At 46.5% G+C, this 23,450-nt stretch overlaps 1 protein-coding gene across 6 annotated transcripts in view; it reads right to left on the reverse strand.

Annotated features, from left to right (window-relative positions):
* Positions 1-23,450, reverse strand: part of UST (uronyl 2-sulfotransferase) — a 439,470-nt gene that overhangs the window by 28,120 nt on the left and 387,900 nt on the right. For 3 of the 6 annotated variants that reach the window (XM_085024120.1, XM_021086988.2, XM_085024125.1), the window contains 2 exons: positions 23,166-23,263; positions 21,118-21,275 (listed from right to left, as the gene is read on the reverse strand). The exons of 1 other annotated variant lie outside the window; for it this stretch is intronic. In XM_085024120.1, the coding sequence (XP_084880246.1) occupies positions 21,118-21,275; positions 23,166-23,263 (256 nt within the window). Of the gene's footprint in view, positions 1-6,233; positions 12,151-21,117; positions 21,276-23,165; positions 23,264-23,450 lie in introns of those variants that run through there. 2 more of the 6 variants (XM_021087004.2, XR_014844856.1) reach the window with 2 other exon arrangements.

Below are 23,450 nucleotides of genomic sequence, written 5' to 3' on the forward strand. Positions count from 1 at the left end.
ACAATGCAAAGTGAACCAGGCTCCCGGTGGCTGGGCTAAGCCTTCGGGCCTCAGCTCTGGTCAGCAGACTGGCTGAGGGTCCAACCTGTGACACTCAGCATGAGTGGCCTGCACAACCCAACCCAAAGCCTCTGCGCCTCCTTGGGTTCAAAGTCTGGGTTAGGGTTGAAGCCACTGCTGCTTACCAATGTAGAAGATTCTGTCCACCAATTAACCTTCCAGGCTCCATAACTAGGGTTGCAATGAGGTGTTCTAGGCACACACATTCTGTGTTCAAGCTCTGTATGGATTTAAGAGGAAAAATCTCTCTCCAATTCTCTATTGAATGTTTCTCAGGCCTGCAGGAAACAGCAGTAATTAGGAGCCGTATGTCTGGCCCCCAGCAGTCTGGCACCCTTTCCATGGTGAGCTGGGAAAACGTCCATAATGCTCCCAAGCAGATTTTCTGGGGGATGGTTCCCTTTAGTTATAATTGAAAGGACTTGGAGCTTCCCAATTTGGGTGACTGGCAAAATGGTGGAGCCATAGTGGACTCTATCTCCATTCCAATAAAACATGAAAACTCACAAAGGTGATTACAACAAGCGGATAACTAGAAGACCCCACTGCTGTCTCTCAGAGACTCTGGTTGACTATAAGCTCAGTCCTTCAACCCCAGGAGGGAGCTCCTTGGGGTGTGAGGTGACCACACTGCACTGGAATCATTTGGGGCCACCCAGTCTGGCATCTCCTGGCACTTTGTCCCTGGTTGGACAAGAGAGTCACGCCCATCCTGGGGAGGGGCCCCCCTGGGACCCTCACCTGCATCAAGAAGTCACTTTCCTGTGAGTGAGTTCTGTGCCCAGCAAGGTCGGGTACATAGCAGGTGCTCAAAAGCATGCTTGGGACATTGAATCAAGTTTGTGGACCAAATAAATCCGTTTCCCTTATTCCTCTATAGTACTGAATCTTTAGTAAAAAAGAGAGAAATTAAGAAATTTACTAAAAAATGAAGCGAAACTTATAAGAAAATAAGGAACATAAAAGCACCCCAGAAAGAGACCAGCTTCACAAAAACAGAGATGAACTTCAAACACACAGGTTTCTGAGGCCCAAGAGCTAACGATACCTCTTAACAATGGGAAAAGCCCTGTCCAGGCATCCACCCTTTATCTAAAGACTTTGCCCTGGGCCTCAAGCTCAGCACTCCCAAATCTCTCTGAATCTGAAGACAGTACCGGGTTAGACACACTTATCCTAAGGAATGGTACTTCTCAACTTACAGAACTGGGCACACGGTCGATGAGACATGAGACATCGATTATTTCAGCCATGTGTGCTCACTAGGGGGTAAGATTCTTTTCCACTTTGTACGACAAAACAAAACACTAAGGCTTTGATGCTGGCATGTTGGTCTTTTTATTTTGGGTGGATTCCTTCTTGCAAGCGTTTCCTGCCCCACTTTAATCTGATACCCACAGCACTTGTTATTGGAAGAAGTTTTGGCTGTTTGTGTCCAAAACATCAGACTACTGAGCACGTTATTGGGCGAACTGGAAAACGACTTGGATCCGTCTGAGGAGCACTCCAGATGTGTTACTGCCCTTCAGTGGGGCCCAGCCTTCTGTCCCTGGTGGTATTGAGCTGGAGCCACAGGCATGTAGCAGATGCCACGTTACCAAGACATCCCATGGCTGGATGAGACGTGGAAGCCACTAGCCTTGTTTACTCTTAAGTCTGACCTATGGATTCAGAATTCGGATAACACTCCCACCCACCGTCATCACCTCTGGAAAACAAAACCCAGAAAGGTAAAAACTGTAGATGTAGGTGATTATTTGGATCCTAGAGAGTCAGAGAAAAGAGGAGTCTATAACCACGAAACCATAATTGGGGCCCCCAAAAAGCTACCGTATGTCAAGAGAAGTCAGATACTGACAACAGAGTCTTTTTAAATGGAAAAATATTGGCACTTTAAAAGCATCTGCTAATATTTCTTAAGGGTTAGGGACTAGCAGGAATCTTGGGCTGAACAGAGGGAACTGTGTAGCAGAACCCTCATGAAACTGATTTCAGTTTTATGAGGAATTTAGTTACAGTTTTTGACTCTGCACGATTAAAACCAACGCTTCAGCCAAAAATGTATTTGGGATTTAACCTTTTCTTCTGGAAAAACATCTTAAAAGTGACGTACCCTCATCACTTAAAAGCTGTGAAACTTTATTTTAACAATATGATGGGGCCCACTTTCAACCAAAGCAAAGTTAATGGTAATACGGTCTAAGATCAAGACTAATAACACATGTGGTTTGGTATCTGCTTATAGACACTCTGGGAATTGTGGGGTCTTTGTTGATAGCCATGGGGACTGATTCTGGGTTGGTGAAAGTAAGCTAATCGTCCACGGTCGATGCCAGGAACAAGCTCACATGCCCTATTATAGTTAGGCAGACAATATTCTACGCTGTAACGTGGAAGTCTAGGTGTGGGGCCGAGCCGGAAATTGCCCTGAACAAACACAAGCTTTCGTCACCACTTGGAGCATGAGCTGGATATTATATTCTGGCTCCAAAGAAGATGGCCGAGCTCAGTCCACCAGGCCAGTTCAATGGTCCTTCTGGTCATTCCCCATCAGGCCAGGCCTGTCTGTGTCAAGACTCACGCCCATGGGCCTTGCTCTTCTGTGGTAGGGCTTCCAGTCCAGCTGGATGGGCATGGGGCCAGTGAGCAGGCGCTCCCAGAGCCCAGCCATTGGAAAGGGCGGGTGTGGAACGCGAGCGTGGGAGGCCTGTGGAGCTGGCCTTACACCTAGACTGGGATTTTCACTGTTTGGGGGCGTTGGGAACATCTGTGCAAATCTGAAAGTACTTTGCTTCCAGAAAAAAAGGCAGGCACACCAGATATTTTCATACTGATTGGCTGGGGATGGGCCAGTGTAAGGAGTCCCTGAAAACCACGTGGTGTTTATTTCAGGTTAAGAACCATTCCTATGGGCAGAACAGATAGTCCTCGAAATGGTATGGTTTTCTGGTGCTCGTGGAAACCCACACCTCTACAAAAAGCCCTTGTTCGTCGCAGCCTGGCCCATGCTTGGATTTGCCATGAACAATTTCTCCCTTGAAGTGGACTAACAGCCGCAGGAGGAGCCCATTAAACCACAGGCAGCAGGGTGTGCGGTGGTTACGTTCCGAATCCTGGTGCTCAGGACCTAGGGTGAGCGACTGGCATAAACAGCCTATTACCACATGCCAAGGCAATCAAGATCTCAGCCTCTGTCCCAGTTGCTGATGTGATAATGGAAAGAAGTGCCAAAGACGTAAAATAATGAATTGGCTTAATGACCAACTGACGGTCACATCCTCTCCTTTTATTGCCAGTGCACTCAACTGAGATGAATAAAGCAACACAGCTCCTTCTGAAAAGCTCTTTAAAATCACGTTGACTTTATATATAACAGAATGCAAGTGAAATGATCATTTTCTAAGGAATCTCCTCACAAAATAGGGATGTCATCTATATCTCTTTATTCTTCAGTGTACTCATCTGTAAAATGGGAATAATGAAAGTGCCTACGCCATTGGGGTGTTCTGAGGATGAAATTAGAAAGTCCACACAGAATGCTTTCAATATTAATTCCATAACTTTTTGTTGAATATTCACAATGTGCAAAGCACGGTTCTAGGAGTTACTGCTATTGTCGTGATTGTTAGAAATGGCCCTGGGCAGCACAAGTTGTGTTACTGTCAGCTGTTAATCCCTTCCCACATCTAGAATTATTTATCAGGACTCTGAGGGAGTGTGCCACAAACCATGGGTCTTTTTTAAAGAGGCTGCTTCAGGTGGCAAGGTCTATGAGCACAGAGAGGGCAATTCAGGGTATAGGAATGGCATCCAGGGGTCCTGGAAGGCTGGAGGCAGGCACCGGGGCGGGGGTGGGGGGCGATTTAACTAGAAGGATGCAGCAGGAGGATGCAGAAGAGAGACTCCCTTTGCTCACAGTGAGGAAGGTCCATTCTGGCCATGGTGAAGCACGAGTGAGAGAGGGACCTGGGTCTCTAGGTATGGGAGGGAACGACCCCTGAAGAGGCTTCCAGACTGTGGTTCGTGCATTTCCCAATGTCCAGAGACCACGAGCAATACTCTCCATCATTGCGGATGGTCTTCAGGACGGACCTGAAGGCTGGGGAATGGGGCTCCCCAGGAAGAGGGAGACACCCTCCACAAGAGCAAGGAGCATGGACTAGGGGCCCCGCTGCAGGAATGTCCCAGCCCCAGGTCTTTCCTTGGCTCTGAACCTTGGGATGCCAGAAAGAGTCAGCAGCCAAATTATCCAGGTTTATGCTCCTATCTCTGTGCCTTTCTCTCTGCTCTCCTGCAGGACCAGATCTAGCTCACTGGGCTGGAGGTCCAAGGGGAAGCTTTCTTTGCCTGCTATTAAACCAGGTGGGCACAACCCTTCCCAGAGTGGAGCACAGAGGCCGCAGTGCAAGGAGGAACTCAGCCACAGAGATAAGTCTCACGACTATCAAATGGGTTAATGTGTATAAAGCGCTCACATGCTGCCTGGCCCATGCGTAGCAAGTGCGAAATCGGTGTTTGTTAAACCAGTGACCCAGTTGTTTCTCCTCATCAGGAAATTTCCTTCCTGGGAATGATGGGCTCTACTTATGTTTTACCAAAGTAGGTGACATTTCTGTACAACTGTTCCCCACGAGGCTTTACGGGACCATCAGAGACAGGATCCCAGAGCAAGAGGAATGTTGGGCATAATTCATTCATTGGGTCAAAGAACATCTCTACTACAGCATGTTAGTGAGACGGCTGAAAAACGTATTCAGGTCACGGAAAAAGAATCTGGTAAGAAGAGGCCTTGGGAGCCTTTACCAGGATGCTTCTGAGCCCTTAAAAACTGCCATGGAGCTGAGTTGTTAGCACCCAGGAAAGGGACACACCTTCCTCAAAAGGATGCCTGCAGACTAAAGAGAAGGTCTTTCACTGATTGACCTACTTAAAAAAATAAGATTTATTTATTTATTTTTATGGCTACATCCACAGCATATGGAAGTTCCTAGGCCAGGGACTGAATTGGAGTCATAGCTGTGAGCTACAAGGCAGCTGCAGCAGTGCTGGATCCTTTAACCCACTGCACCAGACTGGGGATCGAACCGGCACCTCCACAATGACCTGAGCCTCTGGCAGCTGGATTCCTAACCTACTGCACCACAGTGGGAACTCCAAAAATAAGATTTTATTTTTATGGTGCTTATCTGCTGGAGATACTTTTCAGGAAAAGTATTAAGACTACAAATAAAAATCAGATTAAAATAATGGACACAAAGAATCAGACACAAGAAAACTAAAATTCTACGATGAAACTATTTGATATACTCATGGAATAAAACTTGCTTCAATGCTCTATTTAAAAAGCAACTTACAGAAAACAGAGGCAGAAAGATCTTTGACATAAATTGCAGCAGCATCTTGTTTGCTCAACCTCCTAGAATAATGATAATAAAACAAAAATAAACTGTGGGACTAACTAATTAAACTCAACAGCTTTTGCATAGCCAAGGAAACTGCAAGAAAAAAAAAAATGAGACGACAACCCAGAGAATGGGAGAAAATGAGACGACAACCCAGAGAATGGGCCTATTCTCCAAAATATACAATCGATTCATACAACTCAAAAATAAAAAAACAACCCAATTGAAAAATAGGCAGAAGACCTAAATAGACATTTCTCCAAAGAAGACATACTAACAGCCAATAGGCTGAGAAGATGCTCAACATCACTGATTATTAGAGAATTGCAAATCCAAACGACAGTGAGGTACCACCTCACACCAGTCAGAATGGCCATCATTAAAAGTCTACACATAACAAATGCTGGAGAGGAGGGCATGGAGAAAAGGGTACCCTCCTTCACTGTTGGTTGAAATGTAAGGAAATGAGATGAGCTTTACTACTTGTATTAGTTTCCTAGGACTGCCATAAAATTACCATAAATGAGTGGCTTAAAACAACAGAAATGAGAGTGCCTGCTGTGGTGCTATGAAGGATCCAGCGTTACTGCAGCTGTGGTGTAGGTCTCAGCTGTAGCTTGGATTTGATCCCTGGCCCAAGAACTTCTGTATGCCATGGGTGCAGTGTCCCCCAAAGCAAAACTAGAAATGTATCCTTTGGACAGGTCAGAAGTCCAAAGTCAAGGTGTCAGCAGGGCCATGCTCCCTCTGAAACCTCAAGAATCTTTCCTATTTCTTTCTCTCTCTCTCTCTCTTTTTTTTTTTTTTTTTTTTTTTTACTTTTTAGGGCCACATCGATGGCATATTGAGGTTCCCAGGCTAGGAGCTGAATTGAAGCTGCAGCTGCTGGCCTACACTACAGCCACAGCAACGCGGGATCTGAGCCTCATCTGCTACCTACACCACAGCTCATGGCAATGCCGGATCCCAGACCCACTGAGCGAGGCAGGATTAAACCTGCATCCTCGTGGATACCAGTCAGATTCGTTTCTGCTGCAGCACAATGGAACCCCCCCCCCATTTTTCCCCTGTTTCTTTCTACTTTCTGACTATCCTTGCTGATGAGTTTAGCATCCTTGCCTTGTGGCAACATAATTCCAATCTCTGCCTCTACCTTCATGTGGCCTTCTTCTTCCCTGTGTCTCTGAATCTTTCTCTCCTTATAAGGACACCAGTCCTTGGATTTAGGTCCATCCTAACCCCAAAGGACCTCATCGTAACATGATTATATTTGCAAAGACCCTATTTCCAAATAAGGTCACGTTTCCAGATACATGGGGTTAGGACTTCAACACCTTTTGAGGGGACACAATCCAACCTACAACACAACTTAACCAGGTTGTGCGGAAGAAGTGAGACAACATAAATTGAAGGTACTTTGCTAAGTGTAAAAGTCTTATTCTTTCCACTTTTAAAGGTTTTAGCTCAAGGCACCAGGTTTAGGAAGGCGGCCTTTCAAAGTGTCACTTCTTGAGTTTGGATGTTTGGTGACAGCTGTGGAACAGCAGCTTGAGTTTTGAAGCCAAGAAGGCAAAACCACGTGGAAGAATCATGGAGCCTCATAAACCCCAAATGCCTTAGGGCTGGTCTTGCTGACTGTATGGCCTTGCAACTTGCCAACCTGGGCAGCCCAAGCCAGCGGGAGAGTCTACAACACCCCTGCTCGAAAGAGCTCTGATTTTTGCCCCCGTCCCCCCTCTCAGATGGATACTTTTGTAAGCTACAATAAAAAGGAGTGATTAACAAATAATCAGGGCCATGCCAAATTACCATCAAAGTTTCAATTGCCACCTCATCTCATCATGGGCTAGTAGTGAGCAGCTTCCGGGCTGGCCTCGGTCCTCGGACCACACTTTGAGAAGTGGTGTTCAGCCACGGCCAAGGCCAATGCAGACCCAGGGGCCCCACCGGAGCACAGTCCTGCTTCCAGGCCTCCAAGGGGTGGGGAGGGGGGAGTTAGGGTAAAGAATTCCAGCCTCCAGCCCCATTCCAGGGGGCATGCCTGGCTGGGGAAGGCAAACACACCTCCCACACCTGAGTCTCCGTGTTCTCCTTGAGTTTGTTTTCCCACTGACTTACTTTCCTTTCAGTCTGGGCTTTACAAACAGCCCTCTGAGTGAATGCAGGCGATCCCAGCAGTCCCCACACCACGGCTCATATGGAATGCATTTAGAGACGGGAAAAAACTCGAACGGAGTGGTTATACGATTTTGAACTGGCTTGGACATGGCGTGGCTGGAATTTCAGAGCTGGCTTTTGTTTGCCTTCGTCATGAAACATTTGTTATATGAGCCGCTGCTACTGCTACTAAAGCAGCTGCTGCCGAGAAAGCCTCTCAGGGGCTGCTTTTTCCCCTGGTCCTGGGTGGACGGAGTTCACGGATCGCAGCCCTCGACTCTCCAGGCTTGAGATAACCTTTGTCAGTGTCCTCGAATCAGATTACGGACACGACACGGACAGCACAGGAAATGGAGGCGCATGTTTCTGCCAAGTCAGGTTGGAATGGCATCTTTGGATGGTCAGGGATTCCTCTGACCATGAGACGGTCTCCTCTTTTTTGTCTTTTTAGGGCCGCACCCATGGCATATGGAGGTTCCCCGGTTAGGGGTCTAATCGGAGCTGTAGCCGCTGGCCTTCGCCACAGCCACCGCAAGGCGGGATCTGAGCCACATCTGCGACCCACAGCTCACGGCAACACTGGATATTTAACCCACTGAGTGGGGTCAGGGATTGAACCTGTGTCCTCATGGATACTAGTTGGGTTCATTACCACTGAGCCATAACAGGACTCCCATGGGAGTGCCTTTTTACCGGTTCTTGTAATTTATATTCTCTCCCATCAAATAAATCTCCAATATGGCCCTGATCTGTGTTCCAGGTAATTTTTAAAAATGTAGTAATTTGGAGCCCCATCATAGCAAATATGAGTCAGAAAAAACCCTAAGGGGTTTAACTAATAAATTACCATTAGGGGACCTTGTTTTTGTTTGTTTTGCTTTCAAAATTTCATCAGTACTGCAATCCCAAGATACTGATGCAGAGGGCAGTGCTATGGGAGCCCGAGTCACATCACAGCTCTGCAGACGTCCCTCGAAAGAAACATGTACAACAGGGAGTTCCCACTGTGGCGCAGTGGAAACAAATCTGACTAGTGTCTATGAGGATGGGAGTTCGATCCCTGGCCCCGCTCAGAAGGTTAAGCATCTGGCATTGTCGTGAGCTGTGGTGTAGGTCAAAGATGCAGCTCAGATCTGGCTGTAGCTCCGATTTGAACCCTAGCCTGGGAGTTGCCATATGCTGTGGGTGCGGCCTTAAAAAAAAAAAAAGAAAAGAAAAGAAAAGAAAAGAAACATGTATAAGAGACCCAGATAGGAGCTATAAAAACAAAACTAGTGTAGAGCCTCAAAGGTCAGGTAGTTAGGACATTCTCAGCCAAATGCAGGGGGCTGATGACATAATTTCAATACCTCCGCTTCGAAAACCTCACTAAAATGACAGCACAGGATAATGAGTTTATCAAAAGATTGCAAGATCACAAGGATGAAGAACTGGAGAAGGATGTCAATGGAAGAAAGACCTCCACTAATATCTGGAAGATGGAAAGCAGTTGGAGGAGTGCCCTGGGTGTGGCAGAGGGGGGACATACATCAGTGTCAGCTCAGCCTGCAGGTAGTGGCACCAGGTAGCCCAGGTGGGAAAGCTGGGCACAAGGCAGGTGGTCTGAGGGTCAAGCAGTTGGGCTCCATATCTGCATACAGCCAAGTATCCCGCAAAGCCTCTTTCCCCATCTCCACTGCCTAGAGGCAGACGATCTAAGCATTTGGGCAGCGGCTCCCGACTGATTGGCTAACCCTGAGGAGAGAAAGGAGAGCATAGGCTCCAATGAGAACAAAGAAGTGAATGGTACCCCAATGCAGACCTTTGGCTCCGGGTCCCACACCAGCAATCAGACATGTGTCCTGCACCTCCACCCCCACCTCACTGCCCATCCCCCAAGCAGACGTTTGGAGAATTCTTCAGTGGGGAAATGGAATCAACTCCAGAGACAAAAGAAGACCTGAAATCACTAGCAAATGTTCCTTGAAACTCCTATTGCTGTTTGATCATTCCAAGCGCATCCATGCGCTGATAAGCCTCCCCTCCTGCACAGCACTTTCAAGGAGCTCTTTAGTGTCTCATCCTCAAAGAGGAGTTCTGACAAAAATCACCAGAGGAGAAACTTTGGATTGAAAACGAGGCCCAAACCAATGAAAACCATTAAAAAGAGCCTGGAGTAAACAGAGAAAATGTTAGATGAAAACACTTAAAAAAAAAAAACACTGTGTAGTTTTCAGAGATTGAAGGTGAGGTTGTATGCAATAAACAAGAACATGATTATTATGCAAAAAGAAAAAATGAAGATTAAAAAAAAAGAGTACTTGAATTGAAGGAATACAAATTGAGGAATTCATCCAGAGAGAAAAAGTTGAAGAAATGGACATTAAGAGAGGAAAAGCTAATAAAGCACACACAGAGGATGCATCTAGGGGTTGAAACATCTGACCAACAGCATTCCAGAAACGAAGGAGAGAAAACGGGGGTGATAACATTATGAAAGAAGGGTCATAAGAAAAATACCCAGAAATCCAAAACATGAGTTTTCAGTTTAAACATATCTATTAAATACACAGCACACCGAGGCATGCGGCTGTAAATTTTCCTTAAAGGAGTAAGAGGAAGGCTCTCGAGAGGGAACGACGAAGTCAGAGAAAACAAAGGGGGAGATGGAATGCAGGTATGAAGACTGGGCATGGGTGTGAAGAAATCCATCCCCAGCCAAACAGGCCATCACAGGAGCGAGAAGAACATTGAGCTCTTCAGACATGCAACGACTCCAAGAATTTACCCGTGTACCTTTTATCAGGAAGCACCTTGAGAGTATCTTGGAGTGAAATGAGTTATTAAGTCCAGAAATAAAATATGAGGGATTCAGGAGACCGGGGGTACAAAACATTCCATAAAATGGTAAAGGGAAGTTGCTGTGCAGGGAGCCTCTGAGCCACTGGCTCACACTGAAGCAGGAAATTAGAGCTCTGGGTGGGGAGGAGGGGAGTGGTCCTGGGATGAGGTGGGGTGGGAAACAGAATGGATATACTTATCTGATAACAACAGTGAAAAGACAGCAAAAGTAATACTGACACAGCAGAGCTCATGGCACATAGGAAAATCGATAGGTATAAATAGATCTAAACAAATCAAAAAACACCAAGGCGATAATCAATTCGAGGGAAAGCCATAAATTACACAAGAAATGAAACAAGATGGTGGTGTACCACTTGGATCAGCATTAAGTAAGTCTACGTTAAATGGGGATACAGCCACATTTGTAAGAGGCGGGGGCAAGGGCCGGGCGGGAAGAAGAGATCAGAGTGGTGGAATTAGAGAACTATACAGTGCTTCAAATAAACAAATCAAGACAACAAAACAATAAAAGTACAACAAGCCTGTGCTTTACTAGTTATAATTCGTGCGGTGATGAGCAGAAGAAAACAGCTAAGTCTGTTCAGAGTGTTTGCCTCTGCACAACGACTTTGTGATGGAGAAGGATGCAATAGGAAACGACTGCTTTTCATTCTATGTCCTTGGTACTATTTGATTTTTCATTATGGACACATGCTACTTTAATGTATAAACTATAGTTGAAAAATAGGAAGGTGAAATTCCAGGCAAACGTGTTTTGAAAAGCAGCTCTGGTAGTGGCTGGCTATGACAAGGCAACAGAAAGACTGAGAAGCTTCATGTGAAGACTGGGGAGGTGAGACTTGCCAGTCAGAGTATCTGAAACTCCCACTCAACAAGCAAAACTTTCCTGCTCTCATCCATGGAGAATTTGATTGATTTCTCTATGGGTTTGTGAACAATGAAATAAACTGCTCACAAGAAACCACTGAATACTGCAGGTTTCTGTGTACAGGCTTAGTCGCATTTTTCCTGTGTTTTCTCATAGTCCAATACCATTGGCACGAGGTGAAAAGCTAGGACATTATATGTTGATAAAAATGTCTGAGATATTAAAAAAAAATACAGACAGGAAACGATAGTTTTATTTGAACAAGATTTAGTTGAACAAAAATAGAAGCTTCTATTGTAAAATGTTGAGTCACGCAAAATGGGTAAGGATTGTACTGCGCCGCAGCTGGGGGTACACTTTATAAGCAAAGAATGTCAGCGAGGCAAGGCTGTGAGCCAAGGGCACAAAGACAGCTCTGCAGCTCTCTCCACAGGGCTCTTTCTGCAGCACCACCTCAGTCCCTGCGGTGGGTAGGGACCTTGGCATTTGGGGCATGGAAGAGCAGGGAGCACCCAGGGCCTTTAAGAAAAAGATCAACTGCCACCCTCTGGGGAAGGTCTCCAATCTTCTTTGCCCAGGCTTTAGGAGATCTTCATCTTTGCAGAGTTACCACGAGAGTCCAAAAATTGAAACTCGTGGTGACTAATTCCACCCTTAGTAATACTCTTACTCCATGCAAAGCATATTACTGTCCAGTTCGACTCAAAACTGTTCAAAGTAGAAGTGCTCACATTCCCGAGGAGAAGAAATTCACCTCTAAACACAGAAGAATGCTGGTACCTCCACCACACGCCCAGATGCCATGAGCCAGCTTCTCGTCTGGGGAAATGAATCATAAGACAGAAAACTGCACACCCCACGCCTGGCCACACTGGGGGGTATCTGGGGTTCTCCAGAAGATGAGGCTGGGACCTAGACGAGATCTCCCAGGGCGCATGGCGTGGGAGGTGGGGACTCGGGGAAGCTTCTGCACGGACGCTCCCAAGGGCTCCCAGGGAGGGAGGCCAGGAAGACAGAGGCAGCGTCCAGAGCACAGCCAGCTCACCCTTGAGTCAGGGAGTGACTGGTGATGGGAGGGGAGGCCATGCTGGTGGGCAGAGGGGCCTCTAGGGGGTCGGGCAGGGCAGTAGATGGGCCTGGAGATGGGTGGTCGGCCCCCTGGTGGGACCGGGCAGGGCCAACTGGAGCCAATGAGCTACCCCAGGCCCAGCGGGTGCCAGGGTCTTAGGTGCAGAAACTGAAAGCAAAGCCAAGAGGAAGAAGCCTGGCCTGAGGGACTTGGGAAGCTGGCAGTGTCCCTGAGACACAGTTAAGAAGGGAAGGGCCCCTGGGTGGTGCTCAGGGTTGGCAGAGGGCAGGGAACCTGGGGGGTGGGGGTGACACACGGCCCTCTGGCAACGTCGCTTGGCCACTGGCTCTGGGGTGGGCACGAGTGATTCAGTTCCAGGCTGCACCGCACAGAGATCTAAGGCTGCGGATGCTTTTCCTGCCATGGGCAGGACTGTCTGCGCAGCAAGGTGACTGGGCTGTGAGGAACTGGGGGCTCAGCTCCAAGAGGCAGGGTCAGCAGGCCAGCGCCAAGGTGGGCGGCCCGCCCCTCAGCCTTCCGAACGCCAGTGCTCCCGCGCCGTCACCCCTGTGGGCTTGCAATCATGTCATACTTTCCCGCCCACCATGCCCCCTTCCAGATCCACCGCAAACAGCTACCCTTCAAGGCCCGGCACAAACATCTCCAATAGGAAGCGCCTCTCCGGCCCTGTTGATGAGGGCGTTCAGGCCAGATATAGTTTCCTTTATCTTTACACGGCTGTTTCCCAAGACTGGAGTGTGTACTGCAGACACTTAAACATTTGTCTAAAGTGTTCGTTGAATTTTTCTAGTGTTTGCAGGTTCCACCTGCTACTGAAATATTAGTCTTCACAAAAGAGAAATATTTTGGGGAGTATTTCTATAAAGTCACACCATATGTTGAATCATCTATAGATTTATTTATTTATTTATTGGCTGCACCCACGGAAGTGGGAGTTCCTGGACCAGGGATCTAATCCAAGCCGCTACAATGACAATGCTGGATCCTTAACCTGCTGTGCCACAAAAGAACTCCTATAGATTTTCTTTCTTTTTCTTCCTTTTTATAGACACCTGCGGCATATGGAGGTTCCCAGGCTAGGGGTCAGATCGGAGCTGCAGCTGCCGGCCCACACCACCGCCAAGGCAACACCAGACCTGAGCCGCATCTGTGACCTATGCCACAGCTTGTGGCAACGCCGGATCCTTAACCTACTGAGCAAGACCAGGGATCAAACCGCATCGTCATGGAAACTAGCAGGGTTCTTAACCCACTGGGCCACAATAGGAACTCCTAGATTTTCTTTTTAAGATAAGTAAAAGCACTTACTACCCAGTAACTTCTGCATTAGTGATTCAATACAAAGGATCTTAGGAGGGTCACAGGTTGATGGAGTTTGTGGCGGTTCTGGGGACAGAAGCTGGAATCACTGCGGGCTCTTAGGACTGGCTAACTGGGGGCAAGCCGTTCTACTCTTTGATTCTCAGCTTCCTCATTTAGAAAATGAGATAAAGACTGTGTCTTCTTCAGCTTCAGAGGATTTGTGTAAGAGTCACATGAGGTCCTCTATATGCAAGTGCTTTATAAACTGCACATTGCTATGTGAATTATTGTTATTTAGTAGCTGCTGTTGATTTTCTGTTGTAAGGCTATGTGCTCAGATGCCACTGCTGCATAGGGAGGAGTTTAGTTGTTTGAACATGAATGGATGCACACACACACACACACACACACACACACACACACACAAAATGCAGTACCGACATGTTTCGAATCTGAGCCTAGGAGATGAGTGGTGAAAAACAAATCTTTATAGAGAATATGGATGATAGATGAACCAATAACAGAGTGCGGTCCTCGTTTTATAAATGATAATTGAGTTTTTAAAACAATTTCATTGGTGTCTGTAGATAGTCTGAATTTCTCCAGACCATCAGTTGTATCCCTGCGAGGTTCCATAATATTTTTGGGGCTTGTTGTACAAAAGTAGTAAGAAGTGGGCAATAAAAACAGAAATAAAAGATGAAAAACAGCATGTTTAATAAAATCATTGTAGAATGATGGGTGATTTATATAAAACCAAAACTGATAGTATATATATTTTTTAACCCACACAAACTTATTTGACTATAAACCATACCCCCCTTTCTGACTCCATTGGCTCTCCTATAAGTCCAAAAGAACTCTGGACTTCTGCAATCATTTGTACTTGGAATCTTTTTGACATGATCCCAGTTTTAGGCCCCAAAATGGGCATAACTGTTCCTCTGTGTTCAAGCATTCTGTGAAACTCCTATCTGCAGATGCAAGCTGTTAGGAAACCACAGGTACTTCCTCAAGAAAATGGAGAGACACTGCCACCTGCTGGACAGTTTAATTAATTACAGGGGGTTCTGCAGTATGTAATTCTTTCTGCACTTGGAAAATAAAGGTTTTCAAGCACCGATTTTTAAGGTCTTAATTAAAATGAAGACCTCAATTAAATTGTTGGACACCCATCTTATATCTACTAAATAAAATGATACATAAAAGTCTGAAATATTCAACATTCAGCTCCAGTTAATGGTAACTGGTCCCAATCACATCTCAACCGTGGGTTTCATTTAAAGTTGAAAATTTAACTCTGATATTTCTGATAAGAGTTTAGGTATAAAAAAAATCCTCAGTCACTTGGATGGTATTTTTTTTCAGCCCCTGAGCATGACATTATAGTATATTTCCATTAAACTTATTCCTTATGATTGTTTCCAGAATAAGATATTGGCCAGAATATAACTGTTCTGCTCCTTCCAAGTCAGAAATGCTATTTCTTAAAAGCACGTGATCTTGCAGACATAGGTCAGCTTTTACAGATGAAGTAAGAGAAGGGTCATCATTTTCATTTTTTCTTCTTTTCTCTCTCTCCCTCCCTTCATCTCCCCTCCACACTTTCTTTTTTTTTCACATAGAAGTTACAGAGAGAGCTGAAGTCCTAGCTCCCCACAGACATGGGCCCTGTCTCTCTCCTGTCATGTGGTTGACACGCTAATAGCTGATTACTGAACATTTAACATATGTTACGCTCTGGCCTAAGCGCTTTAGATGATCGGGTAGGTCTCACAATAACGTTATGAAATCGATAGTATTGTTTATGCATCTGTGCAGATGGAGAGACTGAAGGGTACAGGGGTTACTAACACCTCACCTCTGGTCACATGGTTAATCGGAGGAGGGGTTTAACACCCATGCTGTCTTCTCCAGACCCTGTGCTCTAACCATGATGATATCCTGTCTCCTCTAGAGAAAGGCGTATGGTGTGGGGAGACAGGGATGGACAGAGAGTGAGCTGGGATCCCTGGCTTAGGGAAGAGTGGATTCTGAAGCAACGACCCTCCAGCCAGGATTCGTCCTGGCCTCTAGGTGGCGAAAGTCTCCATAACTAAACCTGGGAATTACAAAGGCAGTGAGGACTTCCTAGAAGGATTGTGGGGGGGGGGGGAAGCACCCTGTAATTGTGCTAACCACCAGAAGGTAGAAAGAGGAGCCTTAAAACATTTCATATGATACTTTAGCATCAATACTCCAGGCACTAGGCATCAGCCACCCAAAGCTGCATTTGCTCTGGGTCCTGTGGGCAGAACCACTACAGAAAGAGAACTAGAAGTCTCTCCTAACTCCCAGCCCAGTGTTCTTTCATTAAAGAATAACAGTTTTTTATGAATAAGAGGCCAATTTAAATTTTCTATGGACATATCCCCATATTTGAATTCTGCAATGCAAATGATCTCCAAGAGTACACGACTGTCCTCTTAATGGGAGGTCTAATTATCATTCATGCCTAGTTTAAAATAATACTTAAATTTGTACTCTATTATCACCACTATGTATAAAAATATTTAAGTCAAAGGTTTTTTTTTAAAAAAACACTCAATTTATGAATGAACTTAAATCCTCAAAGTTAGTACGGAAGTCATTTGTTTGGAATTACGTAAATTTCTCCTTTGTAGTAGTTGGTGGCCAGATTCTCAAGACAGCCCACAAAAGTCTAGTAAATTCTCTTCGGTGGCTGCAGTGTTTACATTTGCGATGGAAACCAGTTGAAAATGAATACTAACGTAATGTTGGTGAGGGAAAATATTTAAAATACGAGGGAAAATGACTGGACACCTGAGCCTTCAGGTCCCCAAGTAGGAGGAAGAAGAAAACAGGAAAATATCAGGTCCTAGGGTTCCACATCTGGATGCTAGGTGGCGCTATTGAACTGAAACAGCTTGGTTATACGCCAAGCGAGAGGCATATGTATGTGCGCGAGGACTTTCTTCTATCAACGGACTTAATTCTCCGTTTTTAATGAACTCGCTGCTTTAGTTTGGCCTTTAACACCACTGATTTTAACCCTTAAAAGAAAATATGCCTAAGAAAAATATTGATAGCCCACAACGTGTCCTTATTTTTCTTTTCTTTTTCTTTTTTTTTTTTTTTGTCTTTTTAGAGTTGTATCCACAGCACATGGAGGTTCCCAGACTAAGGGTCTAATCGGAGCTGTAGCCACCAGTCTATACCAGAGCCACAGCAACGCGGGATCTGAGCCGCCTCTGCAACCTACACCACAGCTCACAGCAACACAGTATCCTTAACCCACTGAGTGAGGCCAGGGATCGAACCTGCAACCTCGTGGTTCCCAGTTGGATTCGTTAACCACTGAGCCAGGATGGGAACTCCAGCATGTCCATTTTAAGAGCTAAGGGGGAAAAACCTTCATACTGCTTGTGGCTCAGAAACCTGTGAGTTGTACGCTTACACTGATACTTTAGTGGAAGACCATGGATCTCAGAATCTCGAATTCTTTGGGCTGGCTCCAAGCTTCTCATTTTAAAAAGGTAAGTAATGCACACATGTAATTGAGATTAATCAATAGAAAATGACACTGGACAGTAAACAAGGGAGGTCGCTCTTACCCTGTAACTCTGTTTCGGCTTTGGTTCCCCCTGATTCTAACTCATCTCAAGTTGGGTGCAGCTGGTTGGGTGTTGGTGCCAAGGTACCCACCTCAACTGCAGCAACTCCCCTCCGGCAGGTGAGAAATACCTGAGCCTCTTCTCTTGGTTATCCATCAGGCTAAAACTTTCCTACGCCAGAGCCACAGCAACTCGGGATCCGAGCCTCGTCTGCAGCCTACATCACAGCTCACGGCAATGCCGGATCCTTAACCCACTGAGCAAGGTCAGGGATCGAACCTGCAGCCTCATCGTTCCTAGTGGGATTCGTTAACCACTGTGCCACGACGGGAACTCCAGGCTAAAACTTTTTATTTCACCTTGAATACTTACTCTCATCGACTTCTTCTGAGATACATTAACTGGGTCTCCACAGAATGCAAACATGAATATAAAATAACTAACTTTTTTTTTTTTTAATTTATGAAGACTAAGTTTCTCAAATATTTTTCCTAGGAAACGAACTTACTCCTCAGCACACCTCCTATAGGAAATGAAATGTGTGGAGGAGCCCAGACAGCTGAGCTCTCATTTAGGGAAGTTATTTACTTCTCAGATTGGTGGTTTGGGGAACCAGTGGTACTGACTGGAAAGAATTAATTAATGATGATCATTCCAATTCAGAATAAGTGACACCCATTCTAGTAGCAGACATTATTCTTACTAGCTGCCCAAACAGTCATTGTTCTTAGTGCTTTTTTTCTTCAGCCGTGAGACTGGTCTAAATATTTTTTTGTATTGCTGGAGTGGGGTTACTAAAAATACACACACACATGCATTTTTTTTTTTTTTAGTGGCCACACTTGCAGCAAATGGAAGTTCCCAGGCCAGGGGCTGAATCTGAGCCACAGCTGCGGCCTATGTTGCTGTGGCAACGCCAGGTCCTTCCAGCCACTGTGCCAGGCTGGAGAGTGAACCTGCGCCTTTGCTGTGAGCTGTGCCACTGTGGTGAGATTCTTAACCCACTGTGCCACAGTGGGAACTCCACACCTGCATTTTTAAAATAACAGGAAAAGCATAAAAGAAAAATGGCCAGGGGAGTGTTTGCATCTTAATCCAGCTCCAGGGTCAGTTCAATACAGGGGCTGAGCCTTGGCTAAGGCTAAAATATACCAAGAAGTTGGTCAGGCCTGAGGGCCAACCTCCTGATACCTGCCTTGGGGGACAAGCAGACTCTCTGGACAAAGCAACTGGGCAGCTGCTTGGCCCTCAAAGGGACCATAGAAAGATCTCACAAGAAGGTGCCTGAAAGGCCACAGAACACGGGGAACGTGACTGGAGCATCACCCAGACGTTCATTTAGTTGTGTACGTGCCGTGTGGCAGCTGAGAGTTACCCTGTACTAATGTTCAAAATATTTAATTGAATTCAGAACAGTTGCCGAGTGAAGCACCGGGTCAGAGTCCTGAAGATCCCCTGTGAGTTGTGGAGAGAGGGGTGTGTGTGTGTGATCGAGGCAGGGGCACCGGACGGAGAGTGCCAGCTACAAGCACTATAGACATGTTTCGCTATTTTAACCACTAGTACAGCTGAACCACGTGAACTGGCGCGGGTGTTGGCCCATCCAGATTCTCTCTGGGGCAGCAAGCCTCCGTGGCATTCCATAAACTGCCAGGCTAAACCCTAGGGAGGGGAATTATTTTTATTTTCATTTTTTTTAGGGCTGCATGTACAGCGTGTGGAGGTTCCCAGGCTAGGGGTCTAATTGGAGCTGCAGCCTTCAGCCTACGCCAGAGCTGAACACCACCAGATCTTTAACCCACTGAGCAAGGCCAGGGATCGAACCTGCAACCTCATGGTTCCTAGTCGGATTCATTTCCGCTGTGCCACAACGGGAACTCTGAAAATTCTTTAATTTATAGGCAGAAAGAGCAGAGCTGAAGATAAAAGTGCTGATGGTAACTCAGTTTTCAGAATACGTTCTACTTTAATTAATGGGCTCACAGATCATGGGACAAAGGCCCACAATTCCCGAGAAATCACGTGCATAAATGAAGAGAATAGTGGTTCTTTGGTGGCACAGCGGGTGAATGGCGCAGCAGGTTGAGGATCTGAAGTTGTCTCTGCTGTGGCTCGGGTCACTGCCGTAGTGAGGGTTCGATCCCTGGTCTGGGAACCCCCGTATGCCATGGGCGTGGCCAAAAAAAGGAAAAAGGAAACAGCTGGGAAGTGCAGATCATCTATCCTGCCAATGGCAGGTAGGTGAGCCCTGGGCTAAGATTGTTCTTTGTGGGTTTTTTAGCATTTAAGAACAAACGTCCTCTTCTAGCTATCAGGCCCATCTCTGATGCTGGCCTTGGGTGTGCTGGGCCGTGATGTCCTGTGAGCGGTGTCAAGCCCAGATCCCAGACGGATGAGTGTACGATGTATCCCCACCCAGTCTTCCCAAGGGTCGGGACCAGGGCGCCTTCATCTTATCTGCCAACTATGTGTCTCTAAGCCTCGGTCAGCCTTTTGCCTCATACTGTGTAACACACACACACACACACACACACACACACACACACTATACAATGAGATAAAGCCAAAGAAGGGAAATAACACTGAATATTATAACCCTTTTCTTCAAAGGAGCCTGAATTAGAGTAAGACTCCCCCTCCAACAAGGATCAGAGTAGAGCCAAAAACTGGCCCAAGAGGGCTCTTTCCATTTTTTGAACCCTTTAAATTGCCCATTGTTGAAAGGACAAAGGAAGGCCCTATTTCAAAACCTGAAAATGTAGAGTTTGTGATGCTTCTAGCTATTGCAACCACACTCCCTGCTGAGGAAACGCACCAGAAGGCTGGCCCTCGAGGTCACATCAGAGTTTACCTCTGAGTGAGACTGAGGCAGTCGCCTTCCTCCAGCCGGTCCCTGGTGCTGGCAGGGCCACCAGATAGAACAGAAGTCCGGGCTCCTCTCAGCCAGACCAGTTCACCTGGGCACTGGAACCTGTCCATGACGCAGGTGTGGTGTGAGGTCCTCCTGGCTGTGGGCAGGTGAGGCAGAGGATGCAGGTAGGCCCTTACCCCTGGGGAGCCCTCCTCTGTCCCTTGTTTCTACGAGGCAGAATAAGACCTCCCACTTCAGGGCAATGAACACAACACTAAACAGATTAGCAAACAGGTATCGTTTCGGCAGCAGCAGATGAAGAACGGGAAAGAAACAGTGCTGTTTGTCTTTCAGGATAAAATAATAATGAGAAAAATAAACGACAGCTTTCTGCAAGTAATCATATTGATGGCGACACTATGGGCAGCCCTTGTCACTGCTCTGCTGCGTCCTAGTTCTTGTGTCTACTTGGAAACCACTCCATTTGTTAGAGTTAAATCATAACTGGATTTTCAACACGCTGCTTTATCTATTCTGTGGGCCAGAATTTGCTTCTGGCGAATGGGAGGAGGGCCAGAGATGGCTCATCAGGCAATGGCTCCCTCGTGCCCACACACAGATTCTCCGACACACACCTGCCTATTCACTGGTTCACCCCAACATGCTCAGGACAAGGAGGATGAAACTTGGCCAATTTCACTTTCTAAAGGGAGGAATGGAAGCATCGGGCCTTTGACACATGGCGAGTTCATGTTTGGCCCTGAGGCACAAGGTTTTGGCCTCAGTATCTCCTGGCTCTAACCTTGCTCTGAAGCCCAGGGAGCTTCCTTTCACTAACAGAGAGATGATTTCCCACCTTTGTTTCCTGAGTCCTTGTCAAGGTGCCTAACCCTGGAAACGGAGAAGAGCGTGCTTACAGACAGAGTTACCTGGGTCTTTGTAGATACTGAGCACGCCCTTGAAGTAATGAGGTAAAAACCTTTCCAGTAAAAGCAGCACATCTTCCAACTCTTCCAGAATCCCCACGAGCAGGAAGTTTTCGTTCACGTTCAGTTTTGCTCTTTCAAGGGCCCACTCGCCAGGCTCCCTTTATGGATACAAAAATGATTTTTAAATCAAAGATTGGTTTTTGACATGCAGCCACAACAGGCTGAAAGCGCCTCCCTGCTCCCACCCACCCCCACCTGCAAGAGTCCAAACCCACTTCCTTCCAGAGACCAGCCCAGATGTCAGGCCTCCAGGGGCCTTCCAGCTGCCCCCCTTGTCTTTCTCAAAAAGTTCACCTCTGTCACCTCCACCTGTGCATGGAGCCTAGCCCGGGACCTTGAACGTTCATGAGGCCCACCCAAATATTTGTTCGAAGGAGGATATGGGCCTCAAGAGGTTGGTCTCAATAAATGCTGATGAGAATGGCTTTTTCATAGGAGGACCAAAGAGAACCCACGAAGTCAGAAGTTTTGAAAGATGAAACTTAGAATGCAAAACAGCTGTCAGGTCATGATTACTAGTCTTATTCTTTTGAGGAATTTAAAGAAAAAAAAAATTTTTTTTTTTTAATTATAGAAGGAAAACAGCCTGATCTTATTTGTAAGGCAGATCTCCAAGCTGACAACACTGATGCGACTGTTACACTGATGTGAGCCCAGGACCGGGGCTCTAGGCCTGGCTGGTGTTTACCATCTGGGGGAATTTGGGCGAACCAGGCTTTTCTTTGAGACTTTTTAATAATACCCCTTACTTAGTTCAAATAATTGCGTCAAGATGGAACAAGGAGACCTTTTGAAAGCTGTTGGCGCATCATCACGTGTGTACCCAGACAATGCATTAGAAGTCTGGCCCCAAGATTAGGCCATTTAGAAGTTTAAAAGTACTTTAGGGAGTTAGAATCATGCTTCTTGGAGTTAAGTATCTTCACTGTGATAGAAAGTGAGTCATCTGGCCCCACAGCTTCCCAGGATCTGAAGCACTGACCATGAACCAGGAGGTACTTATTTGCGGGGAGACGGTGGCTGAGCGAGGCCTCCTGCACGCAGGAGTTTATGATGAAGCAGAAAACCAGCACTTCTAGTCCCAGAATTCCAACCATAAACAAAGGGGTAAATTCAGCAGAACATCAACAGTGACCATGGCCGTCATAACCAAGCAGCAATCACAGTGCCAGCACAAAGTACAATGAATGAGCTGCCATTTGGAAGCTGTGGGTCCCTCCCGACCCCCTCTCTCTCCCCCACCCCCATCTCTTCGGGAGCACAAGCACCTTCTAATCAATGTCTCCTTGGGGGGAAAATGTCACTTCTGGCAGCAGGGTCTGTTTTCTACCAAGCAAAGATCATCGTTGCCACCCTTTCTTCTGGAGGCGACACCTCTGTCTAGCACAACGAGTTTCAAGTGTAGCCAGACCAGAGTCCCCTGGGAGGTGGACAGTAAGTGCCTCGGTGCCTCCTCAGAGACTGGGATTAGGGGGGGATCCTAAGGACACTCTGAGGAGCCTATCTGAGTAAGTCACTTTCTAAAGAAGGCTAAGGTTTCTTCTCTTTCTACTAAGTACATCCCAGGAGAATGGCACTCTGGAATTCTCAGCGTGAGCACCCAGTGTTTCAGACCCGGTTAGATACACCACAGCTGCAAGGGCAGCTCCCGATGAGGCAGTCACCACGGAGGAGCAGGCTGGGTGCTCCCCGCTGGGCTTTACTGCCTCCTGGGCTGGGTCGTGACAGCTGTATGCTGAGTCTGAAGACGAGACTGGTTGGCATTTCAATTACACAGCTTTACAGGTGGGTCCCTGATTGATTAATTTCTTCATTTAGAGGACATCTAGAGTCTCAAATGGGATCTTTAAAAATGAACAGTAAATAGTAACCAAATTCCAGAAGGTTGCAAGACTGGGGGTATAAAAGGTGCCCGCCCAGTGCCGGTTGGTGGGTTTCCTGCCAGTGCTGTCCACATGAGCATGCCATGAGCCTGTTCCAGTCTTTACCTGCATCTGGGATGCTGTCCGCAAAAATACGGAATGATGTAAAATAACCTGGGGTTGGAACACTCGGGATAGTTTTCAAGAATACACTCATTGATATCCTAGAAGAGAAAACACAGCAGTGAGATGCCTGGCGGGGTCTGCAGGGCTTTGTCAAACGTCATACGGTGTCAGTAAAACTGAGAGCTAAGTGACACAGGGAGGCCTTGGAAAGATGTAGAGGACTGATGGATTTCATGAGAAGAACTTTCTTTCTGCCTTGCACCAGCCTGGTCCCCTGGCCGGGAG

Source organism: Sus scrofa, chromosome 1 (genome assembly GCF_054392235.1).
Source record: "Sus scrofa isolate SSC_HxYL_T2T_F1_AM1 chromosome 1, Sscrofa_HxYL_maternal_Yorkshire_Landrace_v2.0, whole genome shotgun sequence".
Taxonomy (NCBI): Eukaryota; Metazoa; Chordata; class Mammalia; order Artiodactyla; family Suidae; genus Sus; species Sus scrofa.